This window comes from Ylistrum balloti, unplaced genomic scaffold, assembly GCF_031769215.1.
Source record: "Ylistrum balloti isolate Yb309-2 unplaced genomic scaffold, AGI_CSIRO_Ybal_v1 Utg369680, whole genome shotgun sequence".
Classification (NCBI taxonomy): Eukaryota; Metazoa; Mollusca; class Bivalvia; order Pectinida; family Pectinidae; genus Ylistrum; species Ylistrum balloti.
The window spans coordinates 1796432-1823216 of NW_026781921.1; the positions used below are offsets into that span (position 1 = coordinate 1796432).

Sequence of the window (26785 nt, forward strand, 5' to 3'; positions counted from 1 at the left end):
CTACAGTGATACTATCTCAATGCCAGGTTATATACAATTATCAGATGAGATGAATTTGCTGTAATCACATGTCCCCTGATCGAAAGAGTCTTAGTGATAGTCTTGTTCACATGTTTGGTAAATGTGCCGTTACAGTTGTCCTGTCCGAGTGCGGTTCTGGGTTCCCATTGGTCACGGCCGACCTGTGTACAATATTACCAGAAACTGACTGTGTGGCCGCTCTCCCTCCACGTGTAAGCACCACACCATCTCCGGATGTGTCAACCACCGTCAAACCAGGTAAGCTGCTTCTGGTGTACAATTGCTTTGAGACATTGGGTAGTCATGCGCATTTACATAATAATGAAGGAACATTGTTTGAATGTCCCCATATTTACTTAAGAGAATCGAGACACGCTCCTGTGTAGATAATATAAAATATGCTTACAAGTTTTTGAAATATTACTATGATTATTTTTCATTCTTGCGGAATATTATATTGGAAAACTTTTCATATTTGTCTTACCTGAAATGAAGATTTTGACTTAATCCAGATTTGTGTGAAGAAGTGACAGTGGACGCTTGCGTTGCCATGGGAATAAATAAGACCGTGTTTCCGAACATGATACAGTCTAGTAACCAAAGTGAGGCTGTCGCGTCTTACGACATTTTCCTTCCAATGACGTGTTCCGACAATGCACATCACATGTTATGTGCCATGTTGTTCTTTACGTGTGATGAGGGGAGGCCAGTTTATCCGTGTCGTAGTTTGTGTGAAGGTGAGAATGGCATTTTATGTTTGAAAGAATTTCTGTACGAGAAACAAAACAATTTTTTGATAAAAAATATGAAAAAATATGGAGTTTACGAAAATGTAATCCTCTGTTCTGATACTTTCCCACAAACTTTTCCACAAACGTTTTCACAATATCAAAGCATCTTTCCAAAAGTTCAAAATATCGTATCATTATTAAGTAAATTATAAGCTCGCTACAGTGATACTATCTCAATGCCAGGTTATATACAATTATCAGATGAGATGAATTTGCTGTAATCACATGTCCCCTGATCGAAAGAGTCTTAGTGATAGTCTTGTTCACATGTTTGGTAAATGTGCCGTTACAGTTGTCCTGTCCGAGTGCGGTTCTGGGTTCCCATTGGTCACGGCCGACCTGTGTGCAATATTACCAGAAACTGACTGTGTGGCCGCTCTCCCTCCACGTGTAAGCACCACACCATCTCCGGATGTGTCAACCACCGTCAAACCAGGTAAGCTGCTTCTGGTGTACAATTGCTTTGAGACATTGGGTAGTCATGCGCATTTACATAGTACCCATATTTATATAAGAGAATCTAGACAAACAGGCAAATCTTAGGTCCGAATTTACAATTTCATTGTGACTTTGAAAACACTCGTATATAGATAAGATAAAATATGCTTACAAGTTTTTGAAATATAATTTTTATTATTTTTCCTCCTTGTCGAATATCATACGCGCATATTAGAAAAACTTAATATTTGTCTTACCTGAAATGAAGATTTTGACTCAATCCAGATTTGTGTGAAGAAGTGACAGTGGACGCTTGCGTTGCCATGGGAATAAACATGACCGTGTTTCCGAACATGTTACAGTCTAGTAACCAAAGCGAGGCTGTGGCTTATTACGACAATTTCCTTCCAATGACGTGTTCCGACAATGCACATCACATGTTATGTGCCATGTTGTTCTTTACGTGTGATGAAGGAAGGCCAGTTTATCCGTGTCGTAGTTTGTGTGAAGGTGAGAATGGTATTTTATGTTTGAAAGAATTTCTGTACGAGAAACAAAACAAGTTTTTGATAAAAAAATATGAAAAAATATGGAGTTTACAAAAATGTAATCCTCTGTTCTGATACTTTCCCACAAACTTTTCCACAAACGTTTTCACAATATCAAAGCATCTTTCCAAAAGTTCAAAATATCGTATCATTATTAAGTAAATTATAAGCTCGCTACAGTGATACTATCTCAATGCCAGGTTATATACAATTATCAGATGAGATGAATTTGCTGTAATCACATGTCCCCTGATCGAAAGAGTCTTAGTGATAGTCTTGTTCACATGTTTGGTAAATGTGCCGTTACAGTTGTCCTGTCCGAGTGCGGTTCTGGGTTCCCATTGGTCACGGCCGACCTGTGTGCAATATTACCAGAAACTGACTGTGTGGCCGCTCTCCCTCAACGTGTAAGCACCACACCATCTCCGGATGTGTCAACCACCGTCAAACCAGGTAAGCTGCTTCTGGTGTACAATTGCTTTGAGACATTTGGTTGTCATGCGCATTTACATAATAATGAAGGAACATTGTTTGAATGTCCCCATATTTACTTAAGAGAATCGAGACACGCTCCTGTGTAGATAATATAAAATATGCTTACAAGTTTTTGAAATATTACTATGATTATTTTTCATTCTTGCGGAATATTATATTGGAAAACTTTTCATATTTGTCTTACCTGAAATGAAGATTTTGACTTAATCCAGATTTGTGTGAAGAAGTGACAGTGGACGCTTGCGTTGCCATGGGAATAAACATGACCGTGTTTCCGAACATGTTACAGTCTAGTAACCAAAGCGAGGCTGTGGCTTATTACGACAATTTCCTTCCAATGACGTGTTCCGACAATGCACATCACATGTTATGTGCCATGTTGTTCTTTACGTGTGATGAAGGAAGGCCAGTTTATCCGTGTCGTAGTTTGTGTGAAGGTGAGAATGGTATTTTATGTTTGAAAGAATTTCTGTACGAGAAACAAAACAAGTTTTTGATAAAAAAAAAAAATGGAGTTTACGAAAATGTAATCCTCTGTTCTGATACTTTCCCACAAACTTTTCCACAAACGTTTCCACAATATCAAAGCATCATTCCAAAAGTTCAAAATATCGTATCATTATTAAGTAAATTATAAGCTCGCTACAGTGATACTATCTCAATGCCAGGTTATATACAATTATCAGATGAGATGAATTTGCTGCACTCACATGTCCCCTGATCACATGTTATGTGCCTTGTTGTTCTTTACGTGTGATGAGGGGAGGCGAGTTTATCCGTGTCGTAATTTATGTGAAGGTGAGAAGTTGATACGAATTTCATCAAAATTAAAAAAATAAATAAGAACCGGAATAAATATGTGATCAATTTATATAAAAGAGAAGCCATTTTGCACTTGCCCATAGTCTGGGTTGTATCCTCTTACTTGTTGAAGATGAGTATTTCAGTTACAACTTAAGTAAACCTTTACACGTTTTCAAACGAATATTCTTTTAAATTGGTGTCACAAAAGCAGTTTAAAAGCCACGAGTATGGATTTTGCTCAATAGTAACCCTCCTAAAAAGATCTTTTTAACGTAGAAATTTTAATAGATCGCCTTTTGTGACTATTGTAGTTGTGCTATCCGAGTGTGGCACGGGGTTCCCATTGGTTACAGCTGACTTATGTCGAATACTTCCGACAACCGAATGCGTGTTCCCTCTCCGTACAACTACCACGACTACAGATGTGTCCACCACAACCGCATCCACCACCCTCAAACCAGGTAAACTACAAAATATTGATAAAGAAATCCCTGTAAATACTTGTAGAGATATTTCAAAAACAGGTCATTAGAAATAAAAATAATTTAAGGAATGGATACTTAAATAGATACTACATTATTTCCTTTAACATACCGGGATATACCATGTTTATAACAAACTTTATTTCAAGCAATGGTAACGATTATTGAAAAAAAAACTTAGCTGGGAATTGGCCCAAATTGTTTTTGACGTTTGACTTGTGTGCTTCCGGCAGTGTTTGTGTCCTTGGAGTTTAATGTCTTTGGAATAATTTTTTTTTACATTGGCAGCTTTTCGTTTTACCTGATTATTATGTATATTAAAGAGTTATGTGAAGCCGTGCGGGTACCTGAATGCCTTGCATTTGGAATGAATGCGACAGTTTTTCCAAACCTGTTCAAAAATGAGGACCAAGATACCGCAATCACCATTTTCCAGACCTACCTTCCGCAAGCCTGTTCCGAACATGCTCGCCATTTTCTGTGTGCATATCTGTTTCTTTCCTGTGATAATGGACTTCCGAAGTATCCTTGTCGTAGTCTGTGTGAAGGTATTGTAGAATTCTGTTAACATTAGGTACTGATTTATTGAAATTTTTCATTAGAATCACCCATTCAACTTTAAATGTAAATTTAGATTTAGTCATGTCTTTCTATCATTTTGCATGTTCCTAAGTCGCCTCTTAGGTTTAACATTCAGGCCCCTTGGCATAACTGGCGAGTCTTATAAGAACTGAAGATTTGTGTGATGCAGTTTTCTTTGTCATTGGCCTCTACTGTATCTAACTCTTAATATGTATTAAACGGTGCTTTGTGAATAATTTTTGTTGTTACTTCGACTTTTATTTACCCTAAATCTGGATCAAATTACATATTTATTAATATACAGCTGCTGCAATTGTTCCGATATAAACATATCTTATCTTGTTCCTTGATATAGCAAGTAATACTTAAGAGAGAGAGAGAGAGACAGAGAGACAGACAGACAGATAGAGAGAGACAGACAAACAGAGAAAGAGACGGAGGGACCGAGACATAAAGAGAGAGAGAGAGACACACACACACACACACACACACACAGAGAGAGAGAGAGAGAGAGAGAGAGAGAGAGAGAGAGAGAGAGAGAGAGAGAGAGAGAGAGAGACAGACAGAGACAGACAGACAGACAGACAGACAGACAGAGAGGGACAGAGAAAGAGAGAGACTCTACTGTATGTAATTGTGAATCACAATTTTATTCCTACCTCGAAAATAGCGAAAATTAATCCTGCTAAAACTAAATATTTTCGGTATCCACTTTGTTGGATGTTCCTTGGAATTTCGTATTCGACAAAACTGAATGGTATTGTATAAGAAGCGAAAGTCAGTTAGTCCGAATGGAGATTCTGTCTCGTTTGATGTTCTCTTATATAGTTAATCAGCAATATCAGCATTTTTGATGTTGTACGTGTCAGATTTAATTTGACGACCATTTTAAGTGTTTATTAGATGTTATTTCCTACCTGTTGAACAGCCGCCCTGAATGACTGTGGGGACGGATTCACTGTAGTGACACAGCAGCTGTGTCAGGCCTTACCGACAGATAACTGTGTACCTCCTCTGATATCATCATCAACGACTGTGGTTTCATCCACAACGACCGTTACTCCAGGTCCGTAAGCTACGCTAGGCATTAAGTCAGCCTAATATTGTCTGTTGTGTCTATCTATTCCACGTTTTTCATTGCAAGGCAATATTCATAGAACATTTATAGAGCAAGTTTACAACATTTGACGAATCAGGAAAAAGGAAATTACATTTAAATCTGAACAAAAGTTTCACAATGAATTCTTGATAATATAGTAAGGCAAATAATGTAAATTATAATACTTTCTGGAAGTGTTCACGAGAGGCAAGAAATATTAAATCTAGTATGGGTTATCACTTTATCAAAAACACGTACGAAAGTGATTAGAGACCATACCTAACGTAAAAGGATAAATTGGAGTGGAAAGTTAATCTGAAATAGATCAGTATGAATCGAATTTCAAATCGATCTGCATTGAAACTATCGCCAAGTTCCTTTTCAAAACTGTTGACCTTTTTCTTTTTTTCGCTAGATTTATGTGAAGCAGTTCGCGTGCCTGAGTGTGTTACTGTCGGGCTTAATACGACGGTGTTTCCTAATCTGTTCCAACAAGGCGACCAAGATACCGCCATTACCGTTTTCCAGACCTATTTATCCGTTGCCTGTTCTGATAATGCTCGTCATATGCTTTGTGCATCATTGTTCTTGAAATGTGACCAAGGCATTCCTCTGTATCCATGTCGAAGTCTCTGTGAAGGTAAGGGTATCATTTACATGCATAAAACCTAAAATACACGATTAAGAGAGTTATCGCCTCCAACACTTTGGGCGCGGTGTACTTTAAGAATCATTTTTACCTCTTCTGTGTTCATGGCGTTATAAGAACTGTATGATAGTTAGTAAAACACTACAAAAGAAAAATATTATTGTGTTTAATAGCTGCCCTGAGTGACTGTGGAGACAGCTTCCCAATTGTAAATGAACAACTGTGTCAGGCCTTACCGACAGAAAATTGTGTACCTCCTCTGTTATCATCATCAACAACTTCAACGACTGTATCTACATCTACAACGACCGTTACTCCAGGTATGTATTTTTCAACACAACAGTTATGATGTCATACACACCAATCATAGAAGCTTACTCTTCTGGAACACCTGGTCTTATTCTTATAGTACTTTTTCATTAGTCTCCGTGTAAGTCTTCCTTTTGTTCATATTTTGACCTGGTTTTATAGAATTTTAGTTTGGATTATGATTATATTGATATGTAAGTATTTTCGTGATGTTTACAAATGCGTTACTCGTTGATACCTTCTGGACATCAAACGGAATTTCTTTTCAAGGGAGTCTTGAATCTGCATTCGATCTCTCTTGTAGTAATATATTTCAAATTCGTTATTTTCTTTCTAAACAGAAACATGTGATCCTGTTCAACTAAATGCTTGTAAGATGCAGGGATTTAACAACACGCGGTTTCCAAATGTATTTCTGGAGAAAGACCAAACCACTGCCATGGAGAGCTACAGCAGAGATTTCGAAGCAACATTTAACAGCAATTGTTCGTCGGATGTTGGACGATTCATCTGCTCTCAGTTGTTTCCGACATGTGACAGAGGCGCCAGTTATCTCCCCTGTCGACATTTCTGTGAAGGTATATGCTTTTTAAAAATGCATTTCCTTGTTTTTCAGATATAACACACCTGTTGTACAATGCGGAGACATCATATATTTGACATCACATATACAAGAAGGAAGGGGCAAGTGTATGACTCGAGTGTTTGAAACTTCGAAACAAATTAATTACGTGATATATATAAACGTGAGGAGTTATGGTGTCTCTAAGCCTACATGACGGGTAACACGGATGTAGCAGAAGACGCATATCCTTCTGGAACCTCTGTTCTTATAATCCTTATCTGTGTCTTTGTGTAAATCTTTCCTTTGATTGTAACAAAATAAGCTCAAGTGAAAACACTTTTCAAATGTTACAAATTTAGAATTAGAAACCGTATAATCAAGCGATGAATTAAACTGCGTCACACAGCTGTTTCGTCCTTCTAGGGATGTTAATATTTCGGCCTCGTTTTGTTCAAATTAGATATCTGTTTACAAACTGATACTCTCTCTTGTTATGATCATTGAATGCTACATAAAACTTTGTGATATTATAAAATATATGTATGTACACAGTTTTTTTTTGTTAATATGATGGATTGTTTTTATTCGTGTGAGTAGCTGATGAAGATTTGGTAACATTATGATTACAGCTATTAACCAAGCTTGCTCCGTGAACCTTCCTTATCCCTTTTACTGCCAAGATTACCCCGTGTACAATGGTTCGGACAATTGTATGCTTCCTGATTTCAAACGACCATGTAAGTATATATTATCAAAGTTGTAATCCACTGAATTATTTATTTTTGTCGACGTGAAAACCTGTAATTACAAGATAATCCCTAAACAAAAAACAACGATTGATGGAACATCACATCAAGAACAATCTTTGTTCAGCCCATTAACATTTATAACTGTTTTTGTTATAAAATCGTGTAATAACTAAGCAATACTGTAAACGTACACATTTTTGTGGTTATCTTATTTTACCGCCTTTCACACAGAAAGTTTTGCGTTTAAATATGATTGCGCCCAGTGCATTTTCTGTGCGTTGCTTTAGTTGCAGTTACTGTGGATGTGCAAGTCTATCATTGCGCTAAATGATATGATAATACGCCCAAATTTTTATTCACCAAATTAAGTACGTTCATTATATCGTAAATGGAATTTTTGTATCACAGCCTGTGCTGGAGGTTGGGTCTCCTGTCTCGCTGAATCTAAATGTATCCCAACATCCTCAGTATGCGACCGGAAGGTAGATTGCATCGGTTGGACGGATGAAAGTAAATGTAGTAAGTAAATTTGTTATGTTTTTGTCGGGATCGTCTTTATTGTATGCTTGTATAACTGAGCAAAATCATAAGTAAATGTGTTCACAGCTCACGGAAACATACGAACATGATCGTGAAGATATACTTCAGAATATAAGTGCAAATGTATTTGCAGTTGTATAATGCACGTAATTCTAGTTCAAACGTAAGTCACAGCTGTGTGCACAGATGAATATCCTTTAGGTACAGATGTAAATTTTGTCTATTGCGTTGAAAGTTTTAGCATATGAATTGATGAAATGTTCATTTCGTAACTCTTTTCCGAATCACTGTGAGAATCGACTTTCCTTATCCTTAGGTTGTGATGATGAGTTCGAATACCAGTGTAAAATGGGAATGTGTATTGAGTCTTACCAGAGATGTGATGGTGTCAAACAGTGCCCGGATGGCAGCGACGAGGAACTTTGCCGTAAGTTAACAAAATGAAATAATATTTATTAGAATAAAACCATTCTTTGATAGAAATATATATGTATATGTACTTTACAATCAACGTTAAGAAATATCATTACTTTAAGTGTCAATAGCCATTTTCACCATCAAAATAGACTTAACGACGCAAGATCGGAGTTTTGTGTATTTGGAATAAAAAATATCATCTGAAATATAAAAAAGAAAGGAGAAAGGTTATGCCAATGTTATTACTTCGGAAATAGAAATTCATTGCAGCAAAATGGTGTCAAAATCGTTGTCTTTACATTGCCTGCTGAAAACAACTCTTCATTGAAGTCATTTTTTGGATATGTATGACTCCAACATTTTGGTCAATTCTTCAATGAAATGACATGAAAAAAATATTTGTTGTAACTTGATAATAACATGTACTTGATGTAAAAACGAGCTTAATGACTTTTAGCAATGGTCAATTAAGAAACGATGTTATTGTGTGTGATTTTACTGTGTGTGATTTAAATGACGATAAAATGTACATCTATATTGTTATCCATTTAAGGGTACTTATGTATAGGTTTACCTACAAATATATTTAAACAGAGTGCCCTAACGGTCAGCATGAATGCGGGGACGGCACGTGCATTATGGCAGAGTGGGTATGTGATGGAGAAGTGGACTGTCCTGACCGATCGGACGAAGCAATGTGTGGTAAGAAAAACATCAGAATTACTGTAATGTTTATTTTGTTATTTAGGGTCTTTTTTTTTTTTTTGTGATTTTTGTTTTGGTCGTATTGTCGAGGATAATACCTCTATGTTATTATTTACATTTCAGAGACTTGCTTGACATCCGAATTCTCGTGTCTGGACGGTAATTGTGTCGATAAAAAAGAAAGATGTGACTTTCATAAAAACTGTCCTGACCAGTCTGACGAAAGGGAGTGCTGTAAGTGTCAAATGGAATATTTCTATTTTGTAAAACAGTAAAACACTAATGATTTGCAATTACATTGTATGCTATTAAAACAGTTATTAATAGACAGTGCTTTGATACAGGGATATACTAAGACTAGAATTAAAAAAATGAAATAAAATTAAATGAAAATTTTTAATATCAATAACATACTGTGAAATTGATATATTGTTTCCATTATCTCGATTTTCTTGCAAGAAGTCGTCAATGACAAACTCGTCATACGGGATGTTAAATGAGGCAGGTTGTTGATAATTATTATGGTCAGTATAATGATCTCATTGAGAAATATTCCATTTCTTTGTGCAATATGACGCTGGGCGTGCTTAATGCTCTTTAGTTTACCCGGTGGTTCCGTTGTTGTATACCCTTTTCTCGATTGAGAACGTGACAATGCTTACTTGGATTGACCAAGATTTCGTGCGGGTGAAGTCGGTGAAGCAGAAGACGCTTACTTTTCCGAAACACCTGGTGTTATTCTCCTTTTTTCAGGAATCCCCACGTTAATCATTCTTTTGTTCATACATTGCCATTGTTTTATTGGATTGTAGTTTTGATTATAATCATGTAAACATGTTGATATTTTCATTTTGTTGCTGTTGTTTTATACTTTTTTTTATTAGCCATTGTTCTTATCTTTAAATCTGGACTGGAACTAGACATTACATAGGTACATAATGGAGGATTTTGGATACCGAATAACCATGATAAATTTGTAAATGGACGTTAACCTTATGGTTTTGATGATTACTCCATTGATATAATGAGTGCTAAGTAATTTTTTATTTTTAGTGATCCGAGATTCTTCTGGTGTTTTGAAAATCGCCTCCGATCAAACATACGTACCGGTGTGTGCAGATTCATGGACAGATACATCCGGGTACTTGGCCTGCGAAAAACTAGGGGACAAGTATGTATGCACGTGTCAACATACAATTGTAGAAAAAAAATTAAATAAAAAATGTAACCAGAATGAAATCTATATATTTTTACATGTCAGTTTACTGTCCTTATCATTCCTTTTAAGGATGTTAAGGACACGATAAGTAAAACTAAATTGATATTGAGAAATCAATGAATGCTGGGAAGAAAGGAATATATTGTAAAGGGTTCTAAGTATCGCTCTTAATGGGAATGTAAAACATCGCGAAATATATACTTTGAAAATGAAGAGAATCGAGACAGCTATAGACTGTTTTTTAAATTTCTATGAAAAAAGTGTCTTTTTGCTCCAAAACTATGGTACAATCGAAAAATATGAAAAAAAAAACAAAAACAAAAATCAAAACAAAAAAATAAAGTTGTAATTATCATTCATTTTTATAGTTACTATATATTACAAAAGTTTGGTAACATTCACGAATGTTACTTACCTTGTAGACGGACCGTCAATAGTAGTAGCATGACTTACACAAGTGCCTTATACGCCAGCATTAACATTACTGGATCTCACAACAGCTACCTCGGTCGCGTCAATATTGGGTAAGTTTTAAACCATTGCTTGATCACCGACAAAACTTTTATAACCTATCATTCAATTTTGTATGCCTTCGTTTGATTGAACTTCGGATATTTATGTCGCGTCTCCCTTTTTCATTGTGCCATTTCTTGTCGTTCTGTTTTCAAATTTTCATGGCGTTATCATGCATCAAAAAAAGATTTATCAAATGGAACGGTAAACGCTAGTTTTTAAACGTTTTAAAAACAGGTATCGACTGGAATGAAATGAGATGTCAAAGCTTTATTCTTGTATACAAACCATGGTGGAAACATCATGTCTAGTTTCGTTACACGTTTTTTTTATGTGTTCAATGTCGTCTATACAGCACCTTCTAGTCGTTTTTCTTGTGGATTTCTTTCGATCACTTTGGGTTTTAAATCATACAATGTAGGCCTACCTGTAGGTTTAATTTGACTGAAATTTTATACTTGTCAGCAATACAGAATGCAATTCGCTAAAGCGTCTTTCGTAACTGAGCAGACAAACATCTGTTTTGAGTCATGTTGGTGAAGTGAAATTTATTTACGTTTGATTATTATTAGTTATTATTAGTTAGTAAGATTTTACATTTATCAATTTAGACAATACTTGTGATGAAATATCAATTACTCCATTTTATAAATATAGGAAATATTGCAGTTTATTTTGATTTCTACTCTTTTTTACAGTCCATTATGTAAGGACAATAAGGTTGTGGTGATCACGTGTGTCCCTAGAGGTAAGCAGACTGTTTAAACATGTGTTAATTCATCTAGTCTTAACGAAATTTGATCAAATTTGAAAAACAAACGGTGATTTTAAAATTAACTAGATCTTAATCTAAATAAATAAGGATGTTTTTTTCTTTGTCTGATTTTAAGAAAGGCCGAAGTGGCCGCCAAATGGTAATGACGTCTGACCGCAGGTCGGTGGTGTTCCCCCCGAAAATCCTGCTTACCGCCACCACCAAAACCTGGCACGTCATTTTATTACCAACGTTAATAATTGGACGGGTAGTAACTATGAAGAAAACCTATGTTTTGAGATTCACATCTTCAGATTATATAATTTGCAAATCGAAGGTAACCTGTTTCATGTTTTCATTTCATTCTATTTCTATTCTCTCAGATTGCGGTCGTCGTCACGTGACTGATGGTATTGTCCAATACATTGTCAATGGTGATGCTGCGGTGCCCGGGGCATGGCCATGGCAGGGGTCACTGCAGGTCGGAGATTTCGGCAACCATATTTGTGGGGCCTCCCTAATATCTCCCGACTTTATAGTGACTGCTACACACTGTGTAAAGTAGGTAGGGTTGTAGTATTATACAATAACGATTTCTATCACCAGTTAGAATGGTTGTGCTTTCTGTTGTCATGTTAATATATAGTTATTCAGTGCTTAAACTTAAGTAAACAAAATATCCTTCAACGATCCTAAAGAGTAATGGTATTTCTTCAAACGATGAAGTTATTTGAACTCCTTTCTCCATATATCTACATATTAAAACAAACCAAGGTATATAGTTACCTCTGTCAATACATTAATTCCATCATTTATGTTGCAAACGCCATCGGCTTTGCGTTACGGCCCAATTTCGGAAAACTTGAATTTTTTACTTCATCGTGCAAGATACCTCGCTAGATGTGCTTTGAATCGATAGATAAATATGTCTTGCATAATTTGCTATATCATTCACCGTTAATCATATCCTAAAACTCCCCTAAACTTTATAAGATGGATTCGATGATGGAATGGAGCGTTGACAGGCAAAGCCAGTACTTATGAGCAAATTCAACAAATCTCAATAATATTTTCATCCGAACGAACATGAACTTGGATTAGGAAAATATTAAAAACTTATTGTTGACTTTATTTTATATTTAGCGATTTCCTAGACCCAACATCAATGAGTGTCGTATTCGGAACCACCAACCGAGTTACAGGTGGCGTTACCAAGGAAACGTACAAGGTGAAGAGAGTAATAAAGGCCGATAACTCTTACTATCGTTTTGGACCGGGAGATTTGTCGTTGTTTCAGCTAGCTCACAGTGTAAAGTATACGCCTTATATTCAACCTATTTGTCTACCAGAGGAAGGAGAAATATTCCCGGAGACAGCGATATGCTATACCACTGGATGGGGAAGGACGGAACCCGAAGGTATAGTATTCATATATTTTGTTTATAAAATATCTTCCCCTCGTTAATATATCTATACCAGTAGTTGACAGTAAGTGTACATTTTGATAGCGTTTTTGTCTTTCCTTTAAGAAAATGAACATATATTTTACACGACTACCCCCTAACAAATCGCTAATGAAACCATTATCATTTATTTATTATTTTTAAGACACATGGATAGGAAAGCACAAAACGTTCTTCTTAAAAGTTAAAAGGTTAAATTTACAAGCAGATCCGCTTTTGAATTTGTCCAAATATGGAACAAACATTTCTAGTCATGATGTTGTCTGATTTGAAGTATATCATCTAAAGCATCATATCGTTATTAACTGGTTAATAAAAATAAAAGCAAAATGAAATGTGTGTTAATTTTGTATTCAGGCGAGTACTCCGTTACATTAAATGAACTGAAGATGAAATTGTGGACACTACCCAAGTGCAACGGAACGAATGGTTGGAACGGGACGATTGCTGACACGTACATGTGTGCTGGGTATTACAGTGGCATAAAGTCAGTGTGTAAGGTACTGTATAAACAGCCTAAAGGGTGACCATTATCTATCGTGTCCAGTGTAACTTTTTCTACCCATCTACGTAACTTTCACTATTTTTGCCCTGAATACATTAAGCAAACATTTTATTGTAAATACCCACAATAATGTGCCCATAGTATTTGCGTCATTAATACATTTAAACTAATTTACATGTTATTTATGTTTTGATTTATAAATTGAATCAACCTGTAATCGAATGTTGTAAAGGTTTTAGATTCAACAAAAATAAAAAAGAATGAGAATTTCCGTGAACTTTCATTATATAGCTCCAATGTTCTATTCAGAAAGTTGATGTTTTCATGTTGTCGTTATAGGGAGATAGCGGCGGTCCTCTAGTATGTAAAGATACAATGGGAACTTGGAAGCTGGTCGGAGTGTCCAGTTATGTGTCCAGTTACTGCAACTGGACAGCCAGACCGAATGTATTCACAGATGTCCGACGTTATGTCAACTGGATCAATACAACTACCAGTAATTATTTGTACTAAAATCTCTATTACTTTTTGGTTAATCAGCTACCGGCAAAGATATTTTCAAAAAGGTGGTACGTTAAAGAAATCTGTTTCAATGATAGCAAGGAGAAATATATGTTATATATTCATATAAAAATATGTTCAATCGTCGTTGAGTATGAAGTATTCTATTCAACCGTACCAACCAGGAATAGTGTGTCTTTATCCGGAACCAAACACCTCCTATTTCTATTAAATAGCACTTCCAAAATGTTTTTCTTGAACAAAATTAATTTATAGGGAAATTCATTCTTTAACATCAAACATTTCAAATGTCTGTCATTGACGGAGAACATTTTATAACACATTTTAGCGTCGGTGTTTACTTGTAATAACGGCCAACGTTTGTACGACGCGCAACAACTGTGTAACAGAGAAGACGACTGTGGTGATGGTAGTGATGAAGCGACCAACTGCCGTAAGTGACATTTAGTTGATGTAATTTTCAATAAAGTGTTTTCAACCAACGAACATCTACCTTTTTTAAGGTTCATTGTAGATGTTTGTTTCTGCTCGATCCTCTTATCTAAGTAAAATTTCCTTTTTTATATATATAATTTTCGCTCTTTAATTGCTAATATTCACCTATTAACTGCAAGAGAACACCCTCCTTTTTAATTCTGGATTATGGTTTTCGTTTCTAGCTATTTCTGATTTATTATGTATGCTTCTTTGTTCAGTTTACATTAGATTTAACTTGTCGTACTTACCAAAAATATTTTTTCCGTTTTTAGCCATCAGCGTTAATTGTACCTTCGATGATCCGTTTTTGTGTGGCTATGAAGTTGACGGATTTTCATGGGAACATGGCAATAACAGATCACAGTATCCCACTAATCTTCCTCCTGCCGATCACACTAGAGGGCGCTGGCCTGGTAAATACCTTTGATACAAGTTAAACAAGAAACTGGTTTTAGATATACAAGTATACGAGATATTTGGTAGCAGTTATCTACTAAAAAAATCGAAAAGTATATGTTATGAAAATATAATTAATAAGAATTGAATATCTTTGAATACTATTCAAATTATAACCATGACAACCAAACGGTCAGATATTAAATAGGAATGGAAACGGAAAAATATAACATATCTTAATTACAAACAGGAACTTGGCGAGTGTTACCAGGATTAAATGTAATCTACATTCTTAAATACAGGCAGGTACTTGGTTGGCGCGAGTATTACCAGACCAGAAGGCAGAGTTACTTCACCATTGCTGAACCTTGTTCTTGCCTCGTGTTTGCGGTTCCACTACAACATTCGTGGTGAAGTGATATCCAACATGTTCGTTCGCGTCTATAATGAGAGCAGCAAGGCCGACCCTAAATCACGTGTGATGTGGTCTTCTGGTAAGGGAATCTTCTCAGACCAGTGGTCAACTGGTTATCTTGACCTTCCAGCAGGACGTTACTATCTTGCATTCATCACTTCTGATAAGATGCGGGTCGCTATTGACGACGTCATGGTGCATCCTGGGATATGCAGCACAGCAGGTAAACCTACTTGTTTGAATCATTCCTTACATTTTGCATATGTTATGGAAATACAAAAATGATGAAGTCTGAAAGCTTGGACATCGCTGACACGATATTCCAGAGCCTGTTCTCAATAGCAAAATATCAGTTGCAAGACGCCGGCATGATAAACAAACTTACAATAAAGGGTTTAATAAACGTTATAGTGATCTTATTGAGAATAATTATATTTGAAGTGGGACGTGTTTGATGCTCGATAATATTTCTGTTGGTTCCGCTGTTGAATTCCTTGTTCTTATTTGAGAATGTGACATTATGTACTTGGATTGACCAAGATTCGCATAGTCGATGCAGTCGCTAAAGCGGTAGACGCTTACTCTTTCGGGATACCTGCACTTATTTTACTGTTTTACTTTCAGTAAAATCCATGTAAATCTTTCTTTTATTCATATTTTGCCATTTCATGCCCTAGATTTATTACATTCGATTATTTTTTTTGTTAACGGTAGTATATTCTCTCCTTTATCAGTATGCAATACAGATGAATTCCGATGTGATTCTGATCCAATGAAAATTACATGTATTCCACTGGAGTCGAAATGTAACATTGTTATCGATTGTCCTGGGGGAGAAGACGAGGGAGCTTCAACTTGCACTGGTAAGAAATGTAAATTGGTACAAAAATAGCTGTTTGTTATCGATATATCTGTCTTCTGTATTGAAATGTCTTTCAACTGTTGCTGAATTTGATAGGAATCGATCTCGCCTCAGATTCTACCCCGGTTTTTCTATTCAATTCAGGGGACAAAACTCCTCTTGTCTTACCAAATATGTTGTCTCCCTTTAAGGCAGTATATCTTTTGTAATGGTATAGAATTTCAATTGAAAAATCCAACTGCGTATAAATATTAAATGAATTGTGATATGTAAGGAAGACTGCCAATTTCTGATTGCATGATCCAATGGATGGTCTAAAATGTCCATCTAAGATAGTGAAACGGTAGTTTCATTTGGTTAACAAACCATTAAATAAAAAGTATATTTTATTCTTTTCCTACACAGCCGAACCATCCACACCAACTTTTACCTGTGATTTTGACGATAGCGCCAGGTGTGGATTTCAGCAGGATACTAGTGATACAGGTGAACTTGTGATTGCCAACAAAACGTACCTGGACACCGTTCTCCTGCATCAGGCATTCAGTGACCATACCTCTGGTCAAAAAGAGGGTACGTACGGTCATTTTCATTATTATACTTCGTTATTTTATTTGACCAAAAAAAAAAAAAAAAAAAATTGATGGAAATTTTCATCGGACAGTAATTACCACTGAAGGAAAATCAATCATCAAGGTGTCCTTATATATCTCCAAGTCGGATTAGAAAAACTGGCCCACCTGGTGAAAGCTAGGCGAGTATGACACATTGATTAGGTAAACCATTCAGTTGCATGGATTATGTACTTTGTCGTCCGACACCATAATTTTAAAAACAAACTCTTTTGTGGGTACGATTGTTTGAAAAATCAACGGTTTTGGCTCCCCTCACTGCAGATCTCATTTAGAAGACCGTACAAAGTACACGCAAGTGAAGAACATATTATACAACTGAATCATGATGTAGGACTCGTCAGTGATTATAAGTGCCTAAAATGTTCAAACCTGAAAGGCGATTGCGGAAAATATAGAATATATATATATATTCATGCTTTGAAAAACTGAAGATTTCAAATTTCTGTTCTACATTTTTGTATATTTCAGGGTTCATGCTGTTCGCCTTTCAGACAATTTTCTTAAAAGATGAGGACATTATCATAAGACAGAAGCTTAATCTTGAAATGTTCGATCACTGTCTGGTATTTTACTTCAAAGGAAACACGGAAGCAGAATTTAAGGTATAAATAGGGTGGTGTAGGTATATATGTTTAAAGATATGCAATAAGTTCATCAGAATGATAATGATGAACGGCCAAACGTTGTACTGAAAACAATAAATTTAGAGTAAGACACAGTAGAGCCAAATAATGAATAAAACAGCATCATATAGTTCATTCGTCCTTCATGCTTCTAAGATTCGGCAGTGATGCTAAGAGCCTAAGTGATGAAACAGAATAGCCGTTTAAAGAAATGTCGAAATCTAGAAATTTAATAACTTTCGTACTTTTTACTTAATAATTTCAAAAGTACGTCAAGCACAGGCGTACATTCTGAATCGTGCTAAAATTAATCTACCTCAATGAAATGTAATGTAATTCTGTATTTTGACCTTTTTAATGATCTCTTTCAAATAATCATAAATCTTCATTCACTTTTTGCCCTTTTGTTTTGTAATTTTCATCTATCTGTCATAATATCATGATATGGACAAATATCTATATCTGGGTCCTAAAAATACAGAAATGTGATCTATCATGTCAGCATTCACTTATTTCAAATTTGTGATTTGCGGTGATAATTCATGTAAACTTTTTTCCAAAAACTTCCAGTTAAACCCACCCTAAATACCTTAGCAATGGAAAAATGTTGAAATGGTTGTATCTAAAAGTGAAAATCCGAAGTCATACGCGCCGTTACAAAATGTATTCCACGGAAAAAAATCTACAGATCAGTAATAAATTATATCAAAAAGCAGAAGTCTATGATATTATGTTGGAACTAAATTAATATTCAATTATGTTCTACTTCTGGTCAAATACGAGTTTAATACATCCATATATAATGGTGCTTTCATTGTGTATTCTAAATGGTTTAAAACATATTTATGAAAGGTTGATGCTGAATACTCTGACGGTCCTGACACTAATTTATGGAACTTCACAACGGGTCGGTCGTTTGGTTGGGCTAAGGCACAGATCCAACTCCCTCGGGAATCAGTAGTGACCCTACGTTACAGCATAACGCAGGCACAGGACCGCACCATGATCTTCTCCACGCCATACTTAGCTCTTGACGACTTCTCAATATCAAGAGGAGTGTGTCCTACATACGGTATGGCATAGATCAGAGTTTATATTGTTTCAAATGCGATCGGAATAAAGTTTTTCTTTTAAAATATTATCTTAAATTTAATTTCGTACCACGAAAAGGTTGAATTGTACACAGGATAGTGTGTGTTTTGCTCGTCCGTTTCATAATGTAAATATTTAACATGGACAATGAGTTGACGTTTAAGAGCCGTATCGGACGCGTATTCATCACGAAAATAGACCAATCGGCTTCTTTGATGTTTTGTTTGTTGTATGTATTCAATGGGGCTTTTACATCGGCAGCTTTACAGCAACATATAAACATAATAATATGGTCAGTTTGTGTCATAAACACTTGTTAATTTGGCAAATGCTGTTTTGATTCTTGAATCCTTTTAAATATAATATTCTCATTTGTGTCATTTAAAAATAATTAATCCTTGGTGAAAGGTAGTTTAGCAAAGTACCCTGCTAATTTAAAACACTTAACCTAAACACATACTCAACAGATTGTGCTGCCACCTTGTCCAAGTGCGGTTCTCAGAACTTCTGTTACCCAGCTACAGCTGGGTGTGATAGGATAGTCGATTGCTTGGACGAGACTGACGAGGCATTGTGTGGTAAGTTTAGGGTAGTTGACAGGGCGCCTCTAATTCATTGTAGCTCCCATTGCTGACGTCACCCAAGCGTTAAAATTTGCGACATGTTACCATTAACATAAACGTAACGGAATTGCACGCTATTGCAATAGCTAGCCATATAAAGTTCGAAAAAAGTAGACGATAGTAGGTCATCTTGTAATTTGTTAGTGCTTTCTTCTTAGTCCTTCGTTTAGCATGATCTGTTTTGGAACTAACTAAAAAATCCCGACAGTCAGTTTTTTACAAATCAGACTGGCAGCCATCTTCTATTGCTCATATGTTTCCCTAGTTTATTCCTTATTGTTCGATTTTAGAAGTGATCTGAAAAACAAAATAACCGGCAGTCGGCAACGTTTTGACGGTTAAAAATTGTTATGACCATAATTTCAAGAGAATTTGATAGATCCTTCATAAATTTTAGTTTATGTTAATAACAGGAAATATATCTCCTAATTAAGGTAATAATTTCCTACTTTAGAATGCACAGATTCTGAATATCAGTGTTTGAATGGCCGATGTTTACCGGCGTCGAAACAATGTGACACACGTCTGGACTGTCTGAATGGGGACGACGAGGGGTCAGTCTGTGGTAAGTATAAAAACATTTATGATTTGACCTCTAATATCTTAGATATTTTTATGAATGTCAGCACATTATCAAGACCGATCGTGCCATTATTTTAGGCTCATGCTATTAATTTATCAACTATAAAACATAGATTTCGAATTACAGACCCCTTACGAACAGTGTCCTGTAATTTCGAAACTCCGTTTATGTGTGACTACAAAACCAAAGAGGTCAATGGTTACAGATGGATAAGGAATTCTGGAACGACACCCTCGTCCTATACCGGTCCATCAGTAGACTTCAACCCAGGGACATCACAAGGTATGGACAGCTTCAAGCTCAATTAAATAAAGTATTTGTAATGTCAGTAATATGTGTAAACTTGTGAGGTTAATATGTGCGTCGATAAGGATGCACGCATGACACAATTGTAGCGCGCTTGCGGTGACCCGATATGCAGTGTTAACGTGCAAGATGACCTCACCGGATGTCACTACTCTCCGTTTGATCCGGCTTTCCCCTGCAGTAAAACCCTTTGTGCTTTTTCAAACGTGCGTAGAGCTATTCATATAATATGTTGACACAATTTTATTTACATTTACTGTATATGGAATGAATTTGACCTTTCCTGATATTTTTGCTGAAAATGAAACAAAATTAATATCTTATTGCACATTAATGAGAGCGTTATTATCAAGATCTACCAAGAAATACCTGACATATTAAAATGAACAGTCATAAAGTAATGTGTATACATCTGTACAGTTGGTGCATAAATCTTTGTCACGGTGAATTAGACAAGCTGATGTAACACACCATACACTTCATTTTCTAAGTGATATTTCATCATGTACCTAAAGGGAAAAAAGTCTTACCTGGAAATGGAGAATTTATGTGAAGGATGGATGAAATAGTTTATGTCTAACCAATACGATGTCACCGGAAAACAGTGACAAATAGAATCGGTATTGCGTATCAAGGATGTACGAAACAAACCGTTTAACCCTTAATTAGCGATATTTATCGATATCCTGTTTTCTTTGTATGATTAGAGGGTAAAGTGCCCTCGCCTAGTTGTTTGATGATTATCTGAATAGTCAATCATTAGTTTTAGGCGTGAGTCAGATTTTAGCTGACAAAAAATCATCTTTTTTTTTTATTTCCCCTTTTTAACAAATGAGTAAATCAACGTAATGCTTATAAGATTGTGCATATGAGTTACACATTTCAATGCTAAGCTTTAACTAGATAAAATTGTGCAAAATAATTGCTTTTACTTAAACTTCATCAAAAAGACGTTTCGTCCTTCTAGGCCTTTGATGTTAAGGACCTAAATTGTTGAATTATAGAAAGCGATTAAAGGAAATAAAAATTGGTAAAATAACATTTCCTGAAATTCATAGGCAATAAGTCAAAGACTATTTTGTGTGTCCTGGGCACTCGAAATCCAGGATTTTACATTTCAACGAACTAATAAACAGAAGTTGACATGGCTTAAAGTAAAAGCGATTTCTTTAATCAAGAATTAAAAACCAGCTGAAATCTATATTTTTGCATAACCACGAAATTTTAGCCCCACGAAAATGTATTTACAGTAGTCGAATGATTTTGTTTTCAATACGAAAAACACCAGATGAAACTGATATAACTGTTGAAAATGATTATTTAAAATGCTCATTATCAAATAACACTATCATACCTTAAGGAGTAGAGAATATTACTTTCGCAATCTGCACATCTAATACTTATTAGATAATACTTAGATTATTATAATAATTAGATTAATACTAAATCTTAATACTCGAAAGGGAAGTTTTCCATATTACGTGTTTGAAGTTATATCATACTGAGGATATTAAAGTGTGAGTGCTATCACACCGGTCTTCCTCAGATATCTACCAATTGTGTTGGATTATTATGTCGATGTATTGCACTGGCTTCATTTCCACTGATGGGTTTTTTTTCTTTGTGACTGTGAATAGTCGATAAACTATGCCCATCTTACTGATTCCGAACAGTGGAACAGGACGATCATGTGCTGTGATATATCAACGACTGGACTTGCATTTATATCACTAACCGTTGTCTTTACTCTGTCTGTGAGTTTTGGTCTAGATATCGGTTGCGTTTATTACTTCTACTGCACTTGGTAAAACATAATTTTCAATACCCTTTATCCAGTTTGTTATTCCGTTGCAAGTATTTAATGATGTCGTGGTGTGTTGTTTTGTAGGAAGCTACATGTACGCTGAGGGAAGTGACGGTAACCATGGTGATAACTGTAGCTTAGTCTCGATACCATTCATCCCGACTTCCGGTCAGAGTGTATCTTTCTTCTATCACATGTTTGACAATGCATTCTGGGTAGATATCGGTGGCCTCGAGGTCCTGTCATACACAGTGACCAATGGTGAAGAGACACGGCTTTGGTTTAAAAACACTTCAACAGGAAACCTTTGGACCAATGGATGTGTTGACCTTGCTGCCGGTGTTGAGGTCAAGGTCATATTTCGTGCCTTCAGGACGATTGCCATCGATAAATATGACGCAGATATAGCGATTGATGGTATTATGCTACAGAATAAAACATGTTCAGGTAATAATATTATGTTCATCGATATTACTTTAATAATGTCACTACGTATAGAATCGTCTCTATTATATATAGGCATGGTTATTTGATTATTATGAATTATACCATGTCCAATGAGGCAATCAATCCAGAAAATAAACAAACTTGAAATATGCTGGTTACATTTTAGTGATTTTACGTTCACGCAAGTTAGTGTAAAATGAATTTGGATTTTTCAAGTTTGATGTTATATTTCTCCCCAACAGATACAAACTTTTCTTCAACAACATCTGTTCCAGTTACCACCACCACTACCACAGCAGGTAAGGTTAAACCAAATGAAAAAAATTAAGCTTTTATACCACTACATTTAAAGATGAAATTAGGATTCTAATCTCATTTTTGCGAAAGTTACGGGAACATTTATTGTCACGAAATTTACATCTGAATCTTGTAAAGCTTTCATGATCAGGGGGTCTCTGACTGCATCAATTTTGTTGAACTCGCCGGGTCCAAAGGCCGGTGAGCTTATGCCATTGCTCGGCGGCGTCCGTCAATGTTTTTACTAAAAATTGCTACTAGTTATGAACGACAGAACAGATTTTGATCTGATTCAATCAGAAGCGTCCTTGGGGAAGGAGAACGTAGTAAGTTTAAATATTTGTTCTCAGAAGCCTGAGGGCCGGGGCTCATAGAGGAAATTATTTTGCAATTTCTTTAAAATACTACTCCCCTCTAGGAATGAATGGATTTGCCCACATATGGTCAGAAGCATTCTTGGGTGAAGGGACAACACTCGGTAGATCTCGGCCCCCTTGGGCTGAAAAGGTGGGGTTCAGTATGGGAAATATTCTTTTAAATCCTATTCCTCCTGTTGGAATAATTGGATTTTGCTCAAATTTAGTCTGAAGTATTCTTTGGTGTAGGGGAATCAGTTTTGTATAAACGATGGATCTTGGTCCCATAGGGTTAGAGAGGATGTGTCAACTTGGGAAATATAGAAAAATCATTAAAATCTACTCCTTCTGTCGGAACAATTGCATATATACCAAATTAGGTTGAAGAATTCTTGGGTGAAGGCAAATCAATTTGATATAAACGGTGGGGGTCAATCCTCTTTGGGAGGAGAGACGGGGCCAAATAGAGCAAATAGAGCAAATACTTTAAAATCCTACTCATCCTGTAGAAATGATTTGATTTGCCTAATTTCGGTCGGAAGCATTTTTGGATGAAGGGAACTCAATTATGTATAAATAGTGGGTCTCTGTCCCTGGGGTAAGAGAGGCGTTGCCCAATTAGGGAAATACATTTTTTTTTTAATGCTTCGTCTTTAGAAATGTATGTATATTGTCTCAAGTTGGTCTTAAATATGCATGGGTGAAGTTGAATCCATTTGTATAAATGATGTTTCTCGGTGCCCTGGGGTGGAAGGGCAGGGCCCAATAGGGTATATATATCAAATTCTTTTAAATCCTCCTCTTACAGAAATATGAGGATTCTGTCCTAATTTGGTCTGAAGTAGGGGAATCAAAATTATATAAGTAATAGGCTCTCTAGGAAATTCTCTGGTAGAGATGTATTGATTCTGTTCCGATTTTGTCCGAAACTTACCTAGCTGTAAGGAATCTAGTTTTGTATCAACAAGGAGTCTGACACCAGAGACATTAGAAATGTCAGGCCCAATATGGGAAATATAAGTTCTTAAAATCCTTTCTCCGCACAAGGATATTGTGAAGTTTGGTCTGAAGCAATGTTTTAAACGGTGAATCTGACTTCTGGTTGATCAAAAAGTTGAGCGAAACGGCTGTTTCGTCCTTCTAGAACTAACTCGTCAAAGATGCTATGGGCCTAAATTTTGAAGCCTATCGGGCGAATAAAGAAAATATTGCCATTTAAAGTTGAGCATTTCTGTATACCATTTTGTTTATAATCGCCTTAATGGTAACCAACCCGTAAAATTTTAGCGTATAAGGTTAAACTTGACCTGTTTCAAATGAACAACTCTAATACACAAACAAGATAATGAATAACAAATTAAACATCAAAGTTGTTTTATTTATTTCAATAAATGAAGTGTTATTAAGACGTTTCCCATAAAAACGTACGGCTTGCTGGACAAGTAATGGCTTACATTGAATTTAAAAGATGATATAACACCTAATAAATGAATTTTGTGTATATACAGGAAGCTGTGGTCCTGGGAAATTCACGTGCGGAAGTGGTCAGTGTATTCGTTTAGAAGAACGTTGTGATACTATCAAAGACTGTCTGGACAATAGTGATGAGGCTAACTGTCCAGTAGGATGACCTGACATATCCAATATACCGTATTGTTAATTATTCAATCAGATTAATCAAGATCTTAATGAAATGCCACATAATAATGATATGACTTATTGATCGGTGACATTAAGGTTGAGTGATTGATTTCTGTACAAATGCCTTCAAGCATAACCCAATTTGTAAATGGTTCGGTGTATTATTTGTATTTGGAGATATGTAAAACTTGATCATTCAATAGCAAATGCCTATATCGCCTAAACAGTTGTGGATAAAACTGATTGAACCTGCTCATCTTGTTATTTTCGAATCTCCTGAATTAAAATTACAAATTTGTTATAATAAATAATATTTTTGAATTCTCACAGGGATTATTAACGGCAATTATGTGATAATCTTATATTAAAATCAGTATCAATGTTTGATATTATGAAAATATCTTTGTAAAATGAAAAAAGGCATTACCACAAACACCTTTTTTATAATGCATTTTGTATATATTATGTTTTCTTTCATATTATTTTCATTTTTTTAATGACGTCAAACCCGGTTAATGTCCGTCCATTTCTGTCATATCAATGTTACAAGTGATGATTTTATAAATCTACGGAGTGATATTCATTGGAAACCCAGACTGCTTACTATATAAAAAGCCAACTTTCATTTAATCAAATATCATTTTTGCATGAAGATTTAGCAAGAGTTTTATTTTTATCGAATTATGATATGTGAATATTTTTGTTTTAACATTTTGAATGTTTCATGCAAACTTATACGCGAAGTATGACAATATTTGTGAATCTTATATTTTAGCAATAATTCCACTGATATTTTATTCATGTTTCAACGACATTTCAAATCCGTTTTTGTTATATTGTAACATTTTATTGATCTTCTCTCCGTGTATCAGCAATATTTTCATATTTTATCAACATTCTTAATCCCTCAATTAACATTCTGGTAACGATTTTATAGATTGTCTCAGTGTGGCATTTTGTGGTTTGCACACGATAATTTAATCCAAAAGGTGAAAAACAATTGCTAACAATGCTTCATTTCTAAAAATCTGTTACCACGTTCCCTTTTGGATGTGACATTTCTTATTTGGATTGACCAACATTTACATGGCGGGTGTCATCGATGAAGCAGAAAACGCTTACTCTTCTAGAAAACCTGGTCTTATTCTCATGGTACTTTTTCCTAAGCCTCCATGTAGATTTTTCTTGTGTTCATATTTTGCCCTGGTTATATTGAGTTAAGTTTGGATTATGATTATGTTGTTATTGAAAAATATCGTTGAAAATACATTAATGGTGTGAAAGAGTTTGCGATCTATTAAACTTGTTTATTATACAGATGTTTAACAACTGTTTGAATGGAACTCTTAACATCATGCAGTCATCGTTACAAATTGTCATAATTTCCATAAGTGTGTTTAATTTCTTGTTCAAATCAAATAATTTAAATAATGCCAGGTTTGGTTATTGTGCCTTTCTATATCGAGTAGTGCATACTCGGCTTGATGCGGTGTTGATAGAGCTTTAACATGACAATTGTTTTATGCAGATATAAGTCTGCACTTGGATTGTGAAACTGTTATGGGTGGATCACCCTATATTTATTCAATAAAAATTATTGTTCCCAATTTGTTTTAATAGTGAGAAGGTTTCATAGATATTGTGAAATTTTCAGACTTCCTAAATGCCATCCATCATATCTATCCATCTTATGTAGTGTTACATCATCATTTTATTTTATATTTCTACAAAACGTGTTGACATGAAGATGTTATAGAATTTATCTAATCATAATATGTTTTACACTGCCATTTCATTATTTGTGTCATCTTTGATAATGTTTCAGCGTACCAAAATCGTTGCCATTGAGAATGTGTATTCAAAGCTTATTGTGGTCCTATGTTTCACAAACCACATTCACAAAACATGAAACAATAATATTCGAGGATACAGTTATTGTTTGTTTTGGTGTAATATATACAAATGTATGTAAGTGAAAATACAACATTAAAGATTATATTCCAACACGCGATGAACTCTGAAAGGAAATATATTATTGATTTTTTCATGCAAGTTCAG

The 26785-nt window shown here is 35.4% G+C and overlaps 1 protein-coding gene across 1 annotated transcript in view; it reads left to right on the top strand.

Moving 5' to 3' along the window:
* Window positions 1-24716, top strand: part of LOC132564621 (uncharacterized) — a 32241-nt gene extending 7525 nt beyond the window's left edge. Inside the window, exons 11-47 of the mRNA XM_060229268.1 lie at window positions 136-279; window positions 534-758; window positions 1105-1248; window positions 1536-1760; window positions 2108-2251; window positions 2506-2730; window positions 3409-3558; window positions 3903-4127; window positions 5090-5227; window positions 5676-5900; window positions 6083-6229; window positions 6560-6796; window positions 7413-7520; window positions 7941-8051; window positions 8389-8499; window positions 9084-9191; window positions 9318-9428; window positions 10248-10365; window positions 10836-10937; window positions 11625-11674; window positions 12064-12241; window positions 12824-13098; window positions 13501-13643; window positions 13988-14144; window positions 14499-14603; window positions 14920-15060; window positions 15346-15681; window positions 16193-16321; window positions 16726-16893; window positions 17424-17557; window positions 18431-18650; window positions 19138-19248; window positions 19748-19858; window positions 20003-20158; window positions 22071-22433; window positions 22676-22732; window positions 24595-24716. Coding sequence (XP_060085251.1) covers window positions 136-279; window positions 534-758; window positions 1105-1248; window positions 1536-1760; window positions 2108-2251; window positions 2506-2730; window positions 3409-3558; window positions 3903-4127; window positions 5090-5227; window positions 5676-5900; window positions 6083-6229; window positions 6560-6796; window positions 7413-7520; window positions 7941-8051; window positions 8389-8499; window positions 9084-9191; window positions 9318-9428; window positions 10248-10365; window positions 10836-10937; window positions 11625-11674; window positions 12064-12241; window positions 12824-13098; window positions 13501-13643; window positions 13988-14144; window positions 14499-14603; window positions 14920-15060; window positions 15346-15681; window positions 16193-16321; window positions 16726-16893; window positions 17424-17557; window positions 18431-18650; window positions 19138-19248; window positions 19748-19858; window positions 20003-20158; window positions 22071-22433; window positions 22676-22732; window positions 24595-24716 — 5954 coding nt within the window. The remainder of the gene's footprint in view (window positions 1-135; window positions 280-533; window positions 759-1104; window positions 1249-1535; window positions 1761-2107; window positions 2252-2505; window positions 2731-3408; window positions 3559-3902; window positions 4128-5089; window positions 5228-5675; window positions 5901-6082; window positions 6230-6559; window positions 6797-7412; window positions 7521-7940; window positions 8052-8388; window positions 8500-9083; window positions 9192-9317; window positions 9429-10247; window positions 10366-10835; window positions 10938-11624; window positions 11675-12063; window positions 12242-12823; window positions 13099-13500; window positions 13644-13987; window positions 14145-14498; window positions 14604-14919; window positions 15061-15345; window positions 15682-16192; window positions 16322-16725; window positions 16894-17423; window positions 17558-18430; window positions 18651-19137; window positions 19249-19747; window positions 19859-20002; window positions 20159-22070; window positions 22434-22675; window positions 22733-24594) is intronic.
* Window positions 24717-26785: the final 2069 nt, after the last annotated feature.